Below are 16,703 nucleotides of genomic sequence, written 5' to 3'. Positions count from 1 at the left end.
AAAATCAAAATGACAAAATTTACTTTTCTTATGATATCTCAATAACCGGCCCTAATAATCTCGATTTGTTTGAACTGCTTGATAATGCTTCTATGAATGCAACTTTTTCTCCATTTGACCGACCTTCTAACTCTTATGGTTAAAAAGTTACCAATACAATCCCATTGAAAAAGTGGCCACCCTGTATACGTTAATCTTCAGAAGAAGTTCCCTGATCAGTGGAGCCTGAAAAGCTTCGATGGTCCCCGCGTTTTTCGTTTTTGAACCCATTTGATTTTTTTCGATATCTCTCAACCTTTTTCCAAGGGCTTTTTGAAATATGAGATTGAGCCAGCATGCACCCTGTATTTATGTTGTTTTTCACTTTCCTGGGTTAGAAATACTCAACTATGTAGTGAATGATATAAATGATCAAGAAGAGGATTGTTATGCAAAATTGAAATGGGGCTGCTTAAGAACTGAGGAGCTGATTTTCAGATTGATATTCTTTTTCGATCTACTGCATTTGTACTATGATGATTTATTTGTCATTCATTAATTTCAGAATAATTTCAGAAGTGCGAGGGAAGTGACTTTGTTACGAATTTAATTTCGTGAACAATTATCCGATAGATGAAATCAGATTCGAAACTGCATTGGTGTGAAGCTGCCCTTATCAAATGATTCTCCTACGCGAATATCATCAAAAACCATAAATGTATCGTATTTGGGTCCGATCTAAAAAACGCATCTACGTTCGGTAAATAGAAATCCAAATCTGTGCGCGAAGTGTACATTGTCTAAATTGAAAATGTCACAATGACGCGGTTATCGTACTGACTGACAGAAATTCGAAAGTCATAATACATTGGTGCCATACGACTATTCCACCATGAAGAGGCATTGTCGAATCCATTTCATGTATAAATACTCGCGTTATGCCAATTGATATGCGAACGAATCGAAAAGAATTTATGAATTTATACCGCGATTTTCCAATAATGCAGAATTGATCATTTCGGCCAGTTGGACACATGAGATACTTTGAAACAAATATAATATAAAAGGTCAATATTCGATTTGTCCAACCGTGATACCAAATGCATAGCATGAAACTGCATTTTTGCGGATCTGCCTTAATGCAATTCATTTTTGTGAGCGAATACTTTCGAATAAAACGAATTAATTCAACACGAATGGACAATGTGGAAATACTACAGGGATAAAATTCAAATTCAATGAACCATTATCCGCTAGCTTATGTAAGGTCTCAATGGCTTACACACCAGTTTTGTGGGCAGGAGCGCCAATGTTTCCACACAGTTAAAACTTTGTCAAACTAATCGCATTTTAGAAAAGAAAATTGTGCTCAAAACGTTTTTTTCTCTATTTTTCAATTTTCATTGAATTCCATTTCAAATGGTGATTTTATCGGCTTTGTACAATGCTTGCTTGTTCGCCGAAGCTGTGGATTTAGAATGGACCACGCGGAGTGGCGCCAGTGGCGGAATAAGCGGTCTCAGAGGGTTGCTCTTGGTCTTGTTCGGAAGTTTGTATAGTGTATTTTTTTATAAGTGTCATGAAGATGTCTGCACAGCAGCGTGATTTTGTTGTCGACACTTTTGACTGCAAACGTATTTTTGCCATACTGAGGAACGTCTGCACGCAGTATGGTTTATTGCAGTATGCTAATGTCCCTGGCCGGAAAAAAATTGACAAGTTTTGCGATGAGTTTGAAAAAGAAAGGCGTTCACCGTCAGAAGCAGCAAAAATATAGTTAGACTCAAGTCGTCAATCGAACAGTCTTCATTTCATTCTGCGAGGAAATATGCGAATTTTACATTCTGACCTCAAGATACAGGCAGTGTTACCGAAGTACTACTAGTGAGTTGACTATATAATATACTACTAGTGAGTTGACCTTTATCGAATTTTCCTATGAGAAGTGGTGCTGCTCATTTCAGGGTGTGTGAAAAAGTAAAATTGTCGTAACTCGATAATTTACAATCTTCCAAGCTCCACTGAAGACCCCTCCCAGCCTGAAAGTAGCAGTTTGGTGTTATGTGGTTTGAAGGCAAATAGTGAATTAAGCGGATAATGTAAGATCTTGGAAAATATTTAGTCTCAAAATCAAAAATATAGGTGAAAATCTATTTGCAGAAAACTTCTGGTTTCAGCAATATCATAGTACAACCAACAGACCCCATCTTCCACCCGATAGGATACAAGTTGATATATTCGCACGAACAGCTTCAGTAGCCGTTGCGTCCTCCAGATTTGAGACCCTGCAATTTTCATCTTACCTTAAAGCCAAGGTTTTCAGATATCATCCAAGGGTCCAAATTTCCTGAAGATTTCAATTGAGGAAAAAATCTCCTCTGCCATCTTCCAGAAAGTTATGCGAAACTTCTCTATGAAAAGTTCAATATACACTGTGTTCGTAAAGTATGGAACAAATTCATTTTTAGCTGAACAGACCATTATAAGAAATAATACTGAAACACGTCGATTTTTATTTTAATTTACCGTTTTTTAAAATAATAATCTAATATACAGGGTGAATTACTTTCGAGTAATGACGTCGCCGTCATTTTTTTCGAATGGAACATCCCCATTTTGTCTCAAATTTCCGATTACTCTAGCTGAGCTGATTCAAAAAATGTATCACATGTTGATTCCAATTAGTACAGGGTGGACAAAGACAAAAATACAATAGTGTGTGCTCATAAAGTAACGCTCAATATTCTTTATTAGTTATATTAACAATATTATCAAAAATACTTATTGTCTAGCGGCAATAAACGAATAATGACATTTCAAAAAAAAACTAGACGACCATTTTTTTTTCAAATTGATAAGAAATAATTCCTTTCATGTCCTGTCTGCTAGACCACAAGTACCAAATATGATTGAAAACATCCGATTAATATTAATCTAAAAATGTAACAAACTACAGGGTGTTACATTCAAACCAATTGCTGCTAGACAATAAGTATTTTTGATTATATTGTTAATTTAACTAATAAAGAATATCACGCGTTACTTTATGAGCACACACTATTGTATTTTTGTCTACCCTGGACAAGTTGATTGGAATCAACATGTGATACATTTTTGTAATCAGCTCAGCTAGAGTAATCGGGGAATTGAGACAAAATGGGGGTGTTCCATTAAAAAAAATTACGGTGACTTCATTAATCGAAAGTAATTCACCCTGTATATCAGATTATTATTTTAAAATACGGATTATTTCTTAAAATGGTCTGTTCCCTACTTCACGGGCACAGTGTATGTATGTTCCGGCAATTGTGAACGATATTGTTGTCAAAACGTAACTTTCAGAACTACATTATCTACATGCTTAAACACTCGCGATACGCCAATTGATGAGCGAACGACTCGAAAAAATTCGAAACCGCGAAGGGAAATTCCAATAATGCAGGTAGAATACCAGATCACTTTCCAGTTTTCAGAATCGATAATTTCCATAAGTTGGGCAGAAGTGACTTTGAAACAAATTTAATTTCGACGGCTAATCTCCAACGTTTGGACTGATCGGCTTTTTCGAACCGTGGAAAGTGGCAAGGGGGGGGGTTATTGGAGAGGGTGTAGAGAGTGTGAAACCTGTCAAGAGCGAATATCGCTGATTTATTTTTAATATGGAGTCAGCTAAGGAAATGACGATTTGGTTATTTCAGGAATTTTATCTCCAGGCTAATTTTCGGAAGATAAATTTTGAGATTTGACGATCGGGATAGGTAAGCTGGAGGATCTTTAATGGAAGAAGTTTCGAAAGATATGTGAGGAGTGGAGGCTGTTAGAAGGGAAGAATGACAGATCGGAATCTCAATTGGAGGTGACCGGTGCTTAATGAGAATTCATTATCGAATTACTCAGAAATTACAGAAAAACAGGGTCTTTTCAGTCTTGGTTCCCGGCCACTCGGGAATCAGAGGGAATGAGGAGGCCAACACACTTGCCAGAAAAGGAGCACAAACTCCTTTCATCGGCCCGGAACCTTTCTATGGTGTAGACAAATGTACCTACAAGAAAGAGTTTAAGGAAAAAGAGGTAACCGAAAGAGAAAAACTCTGGCGGAATCTTCCTGGTCTGGATCACTCCAAAAAATTTCTCCGAAACTTTGACTCTACAAGATCCATGAAGTATCTGGATCTTAGTAAGAATATGCTACACCTCTTCACTGAATTCCTCGCAGGGCATTGCCGTCTTGGGAAACACCTCATGAGAATGGGTCTGAAAGAAAATGACTAGTGCAGATTCTGTGCGGAGGAGGAAGAAACTCCGGATCACCTGGTGACGGAATGCCTCACCATCGCTAGTTAACGCGAAACCTGCCTTGGACACGAAACTTATAGAAGTGAGGAATTAGCCTCCTTGAAGCCATCTCAGATATTGGAGTTCATCGAACTCATGAACTCGAAGACGAGCTGTAGATCACGTTGTGGAGAGAATAGCTCTGATGGGGAGCACAATAGACCATTAGGTCGCAGTGAAACGTAACCTCCCCAATTAAATCTAAATCTAATCTACTCAGAAATTCAACATCAGGAAAAAATTCCAATCTCAGGTGTACTAAAGCTGGATTTGGTTTCTTGATTACGTTTGAAAATAGAAAATCTATCTCAAAAAATTTCACCTAGGAATTGAAAAATTGCGAATTTTATACAATCGTTTAGCTAATGAATGGAGCACACACGGAATCAAATCCTTTATTATTAGTTGTATGAATTCCAGAGAAGTTTAATGCCAATTCATTCTATTGGTATTTGGCTCTTTTGTTGCTCATATCCATGAACTGAAATGATCACTTTCCTATAATAATTTCCGAGAAATACTTTGAAGTGAACAGGGCAGTTTGTGGTTATTTAAAGTCGCCAGCTTATGTAAGCTCAAGACTGTCGAAGCTAGTCGACGGCCTAAATACATAAGAATACCGCCACATATTTCAATGTCAGTAAAGTTTTCGTTCGATATGGCTATTTTCTCTGGAGCTGAATCAGGTGATATCGTAGTGTTGTGTTTCAAGTATCTAATTAAAAACAATCATAAATCTTCAACTTATTAATACCTAAATATTGAAACAAAAAACATGCAGGCACATAAAAATTGGCTATGAACTAATGGTGCTATTAGTTCACAATATTTTTTTTCAACTCACTGTAGTTGGTGCAAGACATCTCTACGGTAGGGTAGTTAGTACCGTTGCAGGAGCCAAACTGACGGATGAGATTCTTGGGTCTCTTGTTCTTGTGGAATTGCCAATAAGATGGACTATCATAGAGCCGCGGAGAATTTTGGAGATCAGTCCCACGTATGATTTGAGTTCTGGACGCGTTGCTGTAAAAAATGTTAACACAACTTCACAATTACAAAGATAAAGATCAGGTTCAACATAAAAATATTTTGTATTTCGCTTGATAGGTGGTCCAATACGAGACGAATATTAGGCGATATCAGGATCAAATACCGTTTTCAATTTTGTATTACGAATGAAATTTCATGTGTTTCTTTTTCAATTTGGAGGTAGGAGTTTAGTAGTTCATTGATTTGTTTCCGTTACTTTTTCAACATTGAATTTTATTTATGAATTTCGACTATATACTGATGCATTTCGGTATTCCACCTAATCGAACATGAACGGTTCAAGCTTATTTTCTTCTTAAAAATAATTATATTGAACCAGAATGAGAGCTTTCTGTTTAATATCTGATATAATCAATTATATTTCCGATCTAAAGTTAAGCTGATTTTTGTAGAAATTTGGACGAGGTTTCTGAGAAAAACTCAATTATCACTTACGAATATCCAAGAAGGGAGCATATGTATTTCGGAGAAGTGCTCTGATCCCAATGTTGCACACAAGCTGGCACCCATTTTTCCATATCAGGACGAAACACCTCCAATTGACCCCTGCCTTCATCTCCATTTCTTTCGCTGAGTCTCACTGCAACATCATTATATCGAAAAATGGATTATTAATCGTGGAAATCAGGGAAGCGACGACTTCCTTTACAAATTCGCGGTGAACGAATTCAGTTACAGTGATAAAAATTGGAAAGTCTCTATTTCTGCTTGTTTTACGCTCCTTATTTTCTTCGAAACGATCCACGGGAAACTGACGTTTTTCTAAAAATCTATACTTTGTTATTTCTCCTCTTATTAAACGAATATATTCACACAGAAATATTGCCACTGACATGCCATTTGAGAAAATTAATTTCAAGTATGAAAAATAGAACGTTTTCCATATTTCATCCTCTTCCAAAATAAGTTGCATGCCTACGGCAAAATCTTCTCGTTGTTCTTTACAATATTGTAAAGGTAGAATCACTAACTCTGCTGATGACTCTTTGTATCTCAACTGTTTGATTGTTATTGAAATGACATTCCATTCTGAATGCCCCCTCTTCCTCCGTTAGGTTTCCATGGGTCACCCTGTATAAATTCACAATTTCCAGAAATATAAATATTTGTGGAAATAATTTTGTTTTATTCAATTCAATTATAATCTAGGTAAACTTGACCTATTCTCTTAAGATCATTCTGAATCCACCGACTTTCTCACTGCTTATACCTAATCTGATGCATTTACTAAAGAGGATAATTTTTTCTGAGGATGTAGAGCTTATAGTGGTTATTTTCTATTGTACTCAAAAAGAAGAGATTTCTCTACCCGATTTCTTCTTAGTCATTGACGATAGTATATAATAACTATAATCGGTCAAATTCGATGAAAGATGGAACAATCGCTTCAGATTTTTCTACTTGAAAAGAAGTTACTTCTTTATTTTTTTTATTTTGCGAATAATCCCCATAGTGGCTTCATGCTTACGTGAATTACTTCCAGACTTTCTTGAATGTCATCCAGGAATTCATCCTGTAACACGTATGAACGACGAAATTCCTTTCGTTTCAACAAACTAATTCCTGACAAGGTTAGACGTACTTTTGAGATTCGGGGCTCTCTCAAATATTTCTGATATAATATAAGAACAAAATTTCATCTCAGTGGAATCACAATTCCGCACATTTTTTCTCGTATCCAAATTCTTTGACATTTGACTTTTATATGCACTCAGAGACTCTAAAATATGAATACCTTGTTATTACAAGGTGTTCACATTTAGAATAACTTCAATGGTTTTCGGCTAACCTTTTGAAGTCTTTATATTGATTTTTTTTGCTTATTCATAAATAGAATTTTAAAACCTTTATTCCATCCCTATTGCGATCAAAAATCCTTGAGAGTATTATCACCCCGCTCAAGGGATGATCGTGAACCAATGAATTTGCAATCACAAGTTCTCGTTTCTCAAAAAAAAAAACCTTTCTTGACGTTCTCGAGAAAAACTCATACTTACAGAAATATTTGACTATTTGATGTCCTTGCATGTCTCATTATTAGAATTGCCATCGTTATAAATAATAACAATTCTTTTTTAATTCCACTTTATCAGTATGCACATTATTTTAACACATCAAAAAGAAATCTGAAAAGTTATATCAACTCGTGGAGTTCAAACACGAGTTTCATATCGAAATCTCTGAGGACGGAGAAGCAATACCTTCTATTTCCGTTATTCGAATTTTCAATCGAATATTCGAAATACGACACTACGTTTTATCTTTTTGCTCTCACAAACATTTCGAGCGAAAAAGTTTGTTATTCTTATTCAATTTTCATTATCGGGAATGTTATTTAAAATCCTCCACGAACAGTTTGAAGAACACTCGGTTTGTGTTGTAAGTGGAATACGAATAATACTATTCGAGAAAATGATGTTAAGTGCGATGTTCGCTTGTGCGTGAACATCCACATATGTCAACATCAGAAGGGTGCACAATGAGAGTTGTATTTCTTTCGTATCCGTTTGAACGTGTTTCATTTAATCCTCGCAGTCTAGAGAGTCCAACGAAAACTTCAACTGAAATGAATTCATTGCTCTCCAACATTCAGCCAAAGTATTAGCTTCTAGAAATGCTTCTGGGCGAATCCGACGGTTTCAAATTTGGAACTTGATATCTTTGCGCAAAACTCATGAAATTATTTGTGAAAACTACATATTCATTTCCTTTATACAGGGTGTCCGGGAAAGTTCCCATCAATTTTTTTTATTCTAGCGGCCCTCCCTACGGAGATACGGACTAGGTTGTACATTTTAATGCTTACATTTTCAACACTCTGTATGGTAAGGAGTAGAAAAAGAAATTTGAATAGCTTGAACATTTAGCTAAAAAAAAAGGTACTCTTGTTTATCGTCGATAAAATGAACCGTTTTCGAAATACAAAATAAAAAAGGAATTAGAATTCATGGTTCCTTTTTTATTTTGTTCTTCGAAAACGGTTCATTTTACCGACGATAAACAAGAGTACCTTTTTTTTAGCATAAACTGTTCAAGATGAGATTTGCCGCAAAAAATTCATTTATTCGAATAAAATTGACAACAAACTTACAGCAATTCCTCTCGTCTTGGCCATAAGGACAGTCCACTCTACCATCACACATGTGCTCTTGTGTGATGCACCTATTTGCACCACAGTGTATCATACCTAAGCCACATTTTTTGCAATTCAACTCATCTGATTGATCCTTGCAGTCGACGTGACCGTCACATTGCCAATCTTTCGGTAGGCATCTCGATATGTCACATTGAAATCCATTTGGACACACTGTAAAGAATAGGTTTCTTCGAAATATCGGAATGAAATTATACTAACTGACAAAAAAACTGCAACATCCAGAAGAAGCTGTTTAACTATTAATTTATTTTTTGGTAAAACATAAATAGTATAACAAGGAGTAAATTATTGAATTTGGAGGAAAAAATCGTGAAGGGTTTTTCATGTGAACAATTTTTGTTACTTGTAGTCGTTTCTTGCAAATTTTTTAAATTTTACAACAAACCAGCTGTTCGAGGAGATCCAAAGTCGATGTTTAGTTGTTGTTAAAATGCCTAGAGCACGTATGCACGTGATTTGAAAGAGGTCGAATTATTGGTCTACGGAATGCGGGGTTATCATTTCGAGAAATCGCTAACAGTAAGAACAGAAATCCAATTACTGTTATGAGATGTTGTCAAGCTTGGTTTGATAATGCCCAAAATTGAAGAAGAGTAGGCACCGGACGTCAAAGGGGCACACATTAAGTTCAAGATCGACTTCTAAGACGTAAAGGCCATTAGATACCGATTTGTGACAACTCGATCTTTGGCTGATAAGTGGTTAGGGTAACAAGGCCATCCTGTAACTGTTTACCGCAGATAAGGTCTTTTGGAATGCAGTATTATCGATCCCATCTTGTGTTAACTCTGATGGTTGAGCATCGCCGGCAACGATTACAGTGATGCAGGGAACGCGAGAGAGAACGTTTTTTGGAATGTGGAATGGCATCAGGTCGTCTTTTCTGATGAATCTCGATTCTCCTTGGGTGCACATGATGGCCGAAGAAGGGTTAGACGACATCGGAGAGAAAGACGTGAACCTCAGTTTGATGTTGAGCATCATGTACACCGGACAGTAGGCATTATGGTATGGGGTGCTATTGCACATGTAAGTAGGTCACCTTTAGTTTTTATTCGAGGTAACATGTCAACGCTTCAAGAAATAGTGGAGCCATATGTTCTCCCTTGCCTTAACGGGCTCGAGAATCCAATATTTCCGCAAGATAATGCCCGACCTCATGTTACCAGAGTAGAGCATATTTCGGACATCATGGGTAGAAGAATTGGAAATTTACCCCAGCCCCCACGGACGTTGGCGGCTCTGAGACATGAAATACAAGTAGCTTGGGATAGTATCCCTCAAGAAGAAATAGAACATCTTATTGCATCAATGCCGAGGCGTGTTGTGGAGTGAATAGATGATCGCGGTGGACATACACATTATTAACAAATTCATTAAAAAAAAATTGTGAACCCTTCGTTTTTTCTCCAAATTTCAATCATATACTTCTTGTTTTACTATCTATATTATACCAAACAAAAAATTAAAATTTAAACAACTCCTTCTAAGTGTTGAAGTTTCTTTGTCAGTTAGTATATATTTGTTCGATGCTAAAGCCCGCCACTCACGAAGCGTTTTTTCGAGCGTTTGGAAGCAGGCGTCCAAGAGATTCCAGTCGGGCAGTCAAGTTCATACTCTGATTTACAGTCGTGCGGTCGTGTCCCGAGCTGCCCGACTGTAAAATTATCCGAACGCTCGAACATGGGCGCATCGTGAGTGGCCGCCTTAAAGGAAACTGAAATGAAAATATCACCGGTCTTAAGAACCATCAATAACAATAATGCTCTCATGTGAAAATTCTCCAAAAATGAAAGGATGTTTCTGATCGCACCATGGAGAAAATTAAATGTAAATCGGCCCCCAAGAATTCGTGATTTAATACCTTTTGACTTTCGAGCTTTATCATTTCATCACAACGGCTATAATTTTCAAATTTTGAGCCGGGAATGATCTCGTTCAAGAATATCCAGAAAGAATGATTCAAAACACCTATAGAGTTGTGATTTTGAGTATTGAAACAAAATGAATGTCGAGATTCAACAGAATAGGTTTGATCGAACGGAGCGAATTTAGCAGATAAAATGATGTTATGCTTGAAAATGAGAAAAAAAATGGGTTTTTCCAACCAGTTTGTCGAGGTCTGGAAAATGGAACAGCAAGAAAACTGGAAATGTTCTACACGACAAATGCCATTTCCACATCCTTCGAACGTTTCATTAATCACATTACGAACAAATCATTCGATTCGTAGCCTCGGCATTAGACATTCTTCGTACACTACACCAGATTTCTGAAGGATTAAGTCGGTCAATATCCCATTTATCTGAATACCTATGTATATTTTTTTTTAATTTCACACATATCATGGTGTATATATTTCCAGGGTATGGCGGCTGGTAGGTAGAACACCGCAAAATTGGAAGGATTAGGCTCATCCCTAGTCTATCTTCTGATTCTCTATTCCATCGCGCTAATAGAAATCTAGAACTAGATTTATTATGTTTGGCGAATTGAATTGTAGACAGGTCATTTGGATGTTATATCCGTACTTTGAAAGTTCAATTAGGTTTCACTCTTAGCGATATCGGCCCAATCAATTTTACGCACACTGATTTATTGAATTTGTGAATTTCTGTCACTATTAAACCCAACAGATCATCCCTCCCATCGAATATATTACCGCCAATTAAAATACCCCAATGCAAACAGATAACGTTTCAGTTTCTATTCATGCAATCCGCTAGTTAACCATTTGTGATAAACTGATTTATATTGTTTATCAAGCTCAATTTCATTTATCATTTTGATGTTGCAGAAAAGAATCAACATTTTAGCTGTTTCATAACCCATTTTGACATTTCCTTTCAACACATGAATCCAAAATTCGCCTAGTTGACGATGTATCAACAGTTAAAAGAATGTAATTTAAACTTGAGAAAAAATGACTTTTCATGTATCTCAAAAGAAATAAGGTAAAATGGATCCAGCTAACAAGACTGTATCCAATTTTGTCTGTTATGCTTTCATTTGATTTTTTCGAAAAAAGATTTTATAGATGGAGAAATAACCTAACAAAGATACAAACTTAAAATGGGTTTCATTCATTCAACTAACTCAGCAAAAATCATGTAATTCAGAGTTACTCAGGATGTTGAACTACTACTGGGAACATCCATACTATGAAAATTTCAATCAGTTGCTCCCAAACTGTGGACTTCAAGGGTAACGTCACAACACTTTTTTAATTCTAAAATATATTTCAATTTTCGATTATAATAAATTTTCAAATACGGTGTTCTCAAAGGAATGGGGAATTAGGTCGAAAAAAGGGAAAAGTGGGTTTTTAGTATAAAAGTTGGGTTTTCTAAAAGTTTGGTCAAAATCATTGGAAATTATTAAGTAACAAGAATCATACCAAAGTTCACGATTTTTACTGTGTTAGTTCCGGAGACAAAAATTAAATCTCTATAAGAACATTAATAATTCAACAAGAACCGATCGAATTATACAAAAGAGAATTATGAAATTGAGTTAAATGTGCAATAGCAGATTTATAAGATTTTCATAATGACTAAGATATGGACTTGACAACACTGAAGCTATTCTACAAGTTTTGCTGTCAATCAAAATTGAAGAGATCAAACAATTTATCGAATAGAATGGGCTGATTAAATTTCGAAAGTAAGACTTCAATGCAAAGATTTTTTACAGATATCGTTAAAAGGACGATTATCGTTGGTATTTTTTCTCTACAGATCGAATGAGAGGTCGTTTCTAATTGCAAATTTTTTAATATAGAAATTGACTATTATTCAAATAGAACAAAAAGTATAAAAGATTTTACCTGGTGTTTGGGCTCTCCGTTTGGCTTCTTTAACTTCGGCATGACCAACGCAAATGTTGGGATCTGGCATTTCTGGAAATAGTCTGCACTCTAAATAGTCGGGTAGTGTCAAGCCGAATACATCAAGGAAAAAACCACACCTCTTCTTAGTTTCTAGAACGAATAACACAAAAAAATGCACAAATATTTCATGCAGTCCAAAAGAATACTCAATGTTACAAGATGCCTACTCACGTTACGGCGGTCTGTCGGCCCAGAACTGCCAATTTGATCTGATGATTACAATCTGTGCGCTAAACACGATATCTGACGATCGAAGAGAGTCATTGTGAATTTTATCATAGATTCTATAATTCAATCTCAATCTTCAATCGTATCTTCGATCATTTTTAGTCAAGGAAAATTCCTATAATGTATATCTGAATTAATTCCATTCTTAGGTCGGTATTTGTTGCTTTATAGCACATTTCAAACTGATAATCCAAAATGTCTTGAAACTCCAGACTCAATGGTTTTCCTCCACTAAAGTGGGTTTAGTGAACGTTGAATAAAAACTGAAGATCTCGACTTGACATTCGCCGCAGTGTAAATGGTCTACGATCTATGAATCAACAGGTGGCAGGTACGTGAATAGGCATCTTTGATATCCAATCAATGGAAACCGTCAGGGAATACTCACGTATTCATGTTTTTTGGGAGCTCACTTTCGAATTCATTCCGGGTTTAACTCAATGTGAAATATTGGAGTTTAAAAAAAAATTTTGGAAATTGTATTCAGACTTTTTCATCTATCTTGTCTTTGAGTGTGTTAAATTCACTCAATGTGGAATTATATTCTTAGTGTCAAAAAAGGTTAACAATCATATATTTCTATCAGCTCGACAAATTCCACAAACCTTTTATGCTGCTCGTATGAATACATCTGAATGTTTATATTCGATTAAGGTAATCCATACTTACGTATTCGTATTTTTTTTGTGCTTCAACTAATTCAAAAATAATCAATGCAAAATATCCGAATTATTCATTAATCCAATATGAGAAATTTTTATGAAAATCGTATTGACACTTCTTTATGTGATTAGTCTCGAAATGGGTTAACTATCTCTTACTAGAAGTATGTACTATGTGTCAAAAAAAAAAGACTATTATAAATGTTTATTAACACGAATAAATGCAAAGATATTCAATCTGTTGTTATAAATACTTTTGAGTAAATACTGCCCTATCTGTGTTTTTGCTAGCTTTGTTTCTAATTCGTTTAATGCAGAATATCATGAGTTTATAATGGTTAATCTGAAAGATTAATCGAATATGAGGTTTCCTATAAATATCTATCTTATTCAAACTTCTCTAACCGATTGGTCTTGAAAGGGAATAAATTCAGTCTTTCTAGAATTATATACCATCTGAAAAAGGCGTGTTCATCAACACGAAAAAAAGGACAAATAGTTAATCAAAAATCATGATCAATATCCATTGCGAATTATTAATTTTATTACTTCGCAAATGAAATATGATTTCGGATTCAATCTATATTCTATATTGATAACCTTTAGGAAGGTGGGAATATGGAAATAACTTTACATCAGCAACTTAGATAAGCTGCTGATATGTCGATTTCCATAAAAAGCCAATATTCCTGTAGTTCGCATAACATCAACAGGATTATTATAACTTTCCGGTTTTCATATTATTCCGACAACACAAGATGAAGTCCGTGAAAATAATCCAGAGTTTGACAGGAAAATCGATTTTCCCGTAGACTCGGAGTTTGCTGCGACAGGTGCTCAAGATTTGGACCTGATTGCAATGTATTATGAAGCATACTGGAGCGGCAGTATCGAACTAATATGACCTCAGAAAGTTTTCAAGTAGTTGGGAATTTCAAACCAATTCAGTTAATTACAAGAAGAAATTTGAGAAAAGCATCGACTTGGCGTCAGGACATTCTGAACGCTCGCCCGTTCACGGACTTTTTGCGCTCTTGGAGACCACAAAGCTACATATTTATATGAGATGTGATTTATTATACAAGGTGCCCTAGAAGTCGTTGAAATATTAGGTGTACAACTTTGCTTCCGATGTTTTGCAATAGATAGCTGTATGGATACGTGGTAGTCGAAATAAACTGATCGTAGATGTCATACAATAAGCTTATGTATTTGTAAACATAACGCCCTCGGGATATTAGTCGATTTGTGTCTGCATCATAAAGTTATTCTCGATTTAACATGTCAGCTTACGAACCAAACCAAATTCTCGTCATTTGCGGGAGGTTTCAATTTCTCGCTTCAATATGAAGAAATCTGCGAAAGAGGCTCATCGAATGCTCTCAAATACCTATGCGATGCCGCTATTAGTGGAAGAACGTGCCGAGAGTGGTTTCAACGCTTCAAAAACGGTAATTTTGATTTCGAAGTCCACCATGGCGGTGGAAGAAGAGAAAATTTTGAGGTTACAAAATTTTGGAGCTACAAAATTTTGAGGTTACACAGTTTATATTCAATATATGACTGCTCTTCATTATCGTTCAATATATTATATGGATTGAAGAAATCATATCTGCTTAATTTTCGACTATAAAAATTTTTGTATACGTTATATTCGAACCTCCGGAGTATTACCTTATCAAATAAACACGATGTTTTACCCTTTGAGTATTTCTATCCCATTTCCATTCCATCCTCCATTCGTTATCCATAACGAGCGAAACATATCCCTGTTAGTTCCAATCAGAGAGATGTTAAGCCATTTATAATTCTGGAACGCGATTGATAAAAACCATATTTTGACGTCTTCATTTCTTGTTTTCGTTTTCTGATGAGTGCAAAAGCTGATTTACAACTTCTCTAGAATCTGACGTTTACACTTGTTGTCAGATTATCGATTCTTCCATTAGGAATACATTTTGTCCGCGGCGTGTTTTAGATAGCATGGTATTAGATTATTCGATTCATGTTGGAACGCTAAATTGTCCATGTTTAAACGATGGAAATAGTCCCGTTTTTATCTCCTAATGATACGATATCAAAAAAGAATTACTGCAAGGGAGTGTTGACGTTCGAAACACTAAAACTGACGATTGATAAAAACAGAAAAAAAAGCGAAACAGCGTTGGAGAAATCACCAGGAATTGATCATATAAAAACGAGGAAAATACTGGCGTCAATTCAGAAGCTTTTTAAAGCTCATTCATTAAGGAGCCGGTGATACCATTGATTTCGGTTAATTAATCTACCTAGATGAGCAATTCTGATCGAACGATTCTCCTCAGCATGTACAGGGTGGGCAAATAAGCGAGGTAAGCGGTTATATCTCAGAATCCAATCATCGTAGAGACTTACGGTAATAAATTGTACACTAAAGTGTACAAGAAAACACACTGGAAATTGTTTTGAAGTTCATACCTCCACCGCTAGGGGGCGTAATAGCTATCGTCGAGTAGAAAAATGAATTTTACTCGAAAATGTTTCATATGAAGTTGAAGAAAAAATATCATCACTGTAATCCTTGTAAAATTCTCTATCTTTTTGAATTGTCACTTTCGATTTTACGACATCAAATAAGGGTAGGTGAAAAGGAGAAATCTGACTGATTGAAGTGCCTGTAACTTCAGTTTGGCTCAAGATTTTTGAGCAAATTGGATCTCGTCTGAAATATAATATCTTGTTGATTGATGACAAAATATACTCATGATAAATTTGTTTTTGCTGCTTTCGATAGGGGGCGCTTAGTCATAAGTTCATTGTTTTGTTCAATGTAATGTTCAAATGTAATGATAGGATGTTCTTCACAGAAACAGAAATTCCATCAAATTTTCATGAAAAAACCTGCAGGTCGCAAAGCGATAGTTTCAGGCGTTCTGAAATTATGGCTGAAAGAAGATATTCTACATCTGATGCACGGCGAAAAACCAAATTGTGTCTTTTTAAGTTCTGACAGAAACAGAAATCCCATAAAATCTGTATGAAAACCCCAATAAGCCGCAAAGCGATAGCTTCAGGCGTTCCGGAGTTATTGCTGAAACAAGATATTCTTCAACTGATGCACTGAAAAACTAAATTGTGTCTTTTGGCCATAACTCCAGAACGCCTGAAGCTATCGCTTTGCGACCTTCTGGTTTTTTTCATACAAATTTGATGTGATTTCTGTTTTTGTCAGAACCTAAAGACACAATTTCGTTTTTCGCAGTGCATCAGTTGAAGAATATCTTTTTTCGGTCATAACTCAGAACGCCTGAAACTATCGCTTTGCAACCTGCAGGTTTTTTCATGCAAATTTGATGGAATTTCTGTTTCTGTGAAGAAAATCCTATCATTAAATTTGAAATTTCGGAGTAAAATGAACAAAACA

The 16,703-nt window shown here is 35.8% G+C and overlaps 1 protein-coding gene across 1 annotated transcript in view; it reads right to left on the bottom strand.

The window, feature by feature from the left end:
- The window catches only part of LOC123686713 (atrial natriuretic peptide-converting enzyme), an 87,544-nt gene that overhangs the window by 31,575 nt on the left and 39,266 nt on the right, over positions 1–16,703 (bottom strand). Inside the window, exons 7-10 of the mRNA XM_045626950.1 lie at positions 12,348–12,500; positions 8,456–8,671; positions 5,800–5,944; positions 5,159–5,337 (exon numbers count right to left, since the gene is read on the bottom strand). Of these exons, the coding sequence (XP_045482906.1) occupies positions 5,159–5,337; positions 5,800–5,944; positions 8,456–8,671; positions 12,348–12,500 (693 nt within the window). The remainder of the gene's footprint in view (positions 1–5,158; positions 5,338–5,799; positions 5,945–8,455; positions 8,672–12,347; positions 12,501–16,703) is intronic.

The sequence above is a fragment of the Harmonia axyridis genome, chromosome X (genome assembly GCF_914767665.1).
Source record: "Harmonia axyridis chromosome X, icHarAxyr1.1, whole genome shotgun sequence".
Lineage (NCBI taxonomy): Eukaryota > Metazoa > Arthropoda > Insecta > Coleoptera > Coccinellidae > Harmonia > Harmonia axyridis.
The sequence above is the reverse complement of the archived record's forward strand: the minus strand, read 5'-3'. Positions and strand labels throughout refer to the sequence as shown.